This window comes from Physella acuta, unplaced genomic scaffold, assembly GCF_028476545.2.
Source record: "Physella acuta isolate Inbredline_101_S28 unplaced genomic scaffold, ASM2847654v3 ptg000412l, whole genome shotgun sequence".
NCBI classification, from domain to species: domain Eukaryota; kingdom Metazoa; phylum Mollusca; class Gastropoda; family Physidae; genus Physella; species Physella acuta.
Window position 1 is genome coordinate 1,343,221 of NW_026731931.1, and position 1,780 is coordinate 1,345,000.

Here is a 1,780-nt window from a genome sequence, read left to right on the forward strand (position 1 = left end):
CCCTTTCCCCCTAATCACACACCGTCACAAAATTACGGACCCCCTCCCCCTACGAGTGTGACGTCATTTATGGGCGACCCCCAAAACAAATGTAAAAATTGTGTAATTTTAATACAACAAATAAAAAAATAATTGTTCTATGTAAGAAAACATTATTTGATTTACAAAGACATTATAAAATAGAAACCTTTGTTCCCTAAAACTGTAATCGTTCACATCGTTTGAATCTACGTACAATACGTTGCAATTAAACCTGGCGGTGTTAATTAATCGTTATCGAATAGTTTAAAAATAGTCACCTCTGATCTCATAACTTCCAACTAAACCTGTGTATGTATTGGGGTTACTAGTGTTTAACATGACGAACATTGAGTTTCCCGTTGATGCCATTAATCCTGGTAGCACTGAAGAACAGAAATTCCCAAACATCGGTGAAAATTGTGTGGGTCCGTCAAATACTTGTACATAGCCATACTGACAGATAGGCGTTAGTTGAAATTCTGGAACTCTGTAATAAAACGAATGTATTACAATGGAACTCGCACTCGGAAATGATTATAGTCTTAGAAATACTAACATATAGGAATTTAGTTACATCATGTCTATAAACATATGGTATTGTAACATATAAGTAACTTACTGAAGAATAATGTAACTATCTATATCAGCTAGTATAGTCCAGTTGTACAGCATGTTGTCAGTGCTACCTAGCGGATACTGAGGGCTTGTGAAATTACCTTGAGACTCGTTCAAATAGACATTGCTACCTGTGAATATCACATTTTTGTTATTAAGGACCAGGTTTATTTTAAGTAATTCTTTAAGGGGGCAGGCTACGAAAAAAAGACCTTTTTAATAACTAATCCTTATTTATTTATTTGTTTGTATCTATGTTAGGGTACTTAAAGAGAGGCAATTAATTGCTGGATTCAGGGACTCTTTTGATTGTATGGTTGCCAAGGTAACGGAGGCTAATTAAAATTAAAAAATACTTTTGTACAAGTCTGAAGGTTAACAAAAAGTATGTATATATATATATATATATATATATATATATATATATATATATATATATATATATATATATATATATATATATATATATATATATAATGATCATATAAGCAATGATATTTATTTTATTAACTCTAGCAGCTGTCTAACTATTAACTCTAGCAGCTGTCTAACTAGCTAGTTTTTGTAACAGAATAAACCGGGAGTGATCTCCCCTAAACTTTCTCGAATATTCTAATATAACACTACAGGGAATGGCAACTCGGGATATAGACTTCTAGACATGATTTTTTAATCCATTTTAAATACTCACATTTCTTAAAATAGAATATAATCTCGTAGAAAAAAGAAATGCACACCAAGTGAACGCTAAATAAAAAAGCGCATAATAGTGCGCAATATTATTAGTACTTTATAAATTTACATGCGTTTTTTGAGAAATCGGAAATAGCGTAAATTAGTACTTCCTGTCAACGGAAATTACTCACAATTTGACAGAAGGTAGAGAATTAGCTCTTTTACTTACATATCAAATTTCATTTATCTATCTGAAATAGTACTCAAGTTATAGGCTTTTGAAAAATTCAAAGTAGAAAAAGTACCACTTCCGGTTATTGGAATTCGCTCAAAAGTTGATACGGATCTACGATTTTGATAAAATACTTATGCTATTGCATTCTTATCTTTCAACACCGAAAAAAAATTAAAGAACAAACTTGCTTTCTTTAGAAAAAAAAAACATTTGTCTTCAATGAGATATGTTGCA

At 31.2% G+C, this 1,780-nt stretch overlaps 1 protein-coding gene across 1 annotated transcript in view; it reads right to left on the reverse strand.

The window, feature by feature from the left end:
- Positions 1-346: 346 nt before the first annotated feature.
- The window catches only part of LOC131942573 (exoskeleton protein RP43), a 7,859-nt gene continuing 6,425 nt past the window's right edge, over positions 347-1,780 (reverse strand). Inside the window, exons 3-4 of the mRNA XM_059302468.1 lie at positions 641-767; positions 347-404 (exon numbers count right to left, since the gene is read on the reverse strand). Of these exons, the coding sequence (XP_059158451.1) occupies positions 347-404; positions 641-767 (185 nt within the window). The remainder of the gene's footprint in view (positions 405-640; positions 768-1,780) is intronic.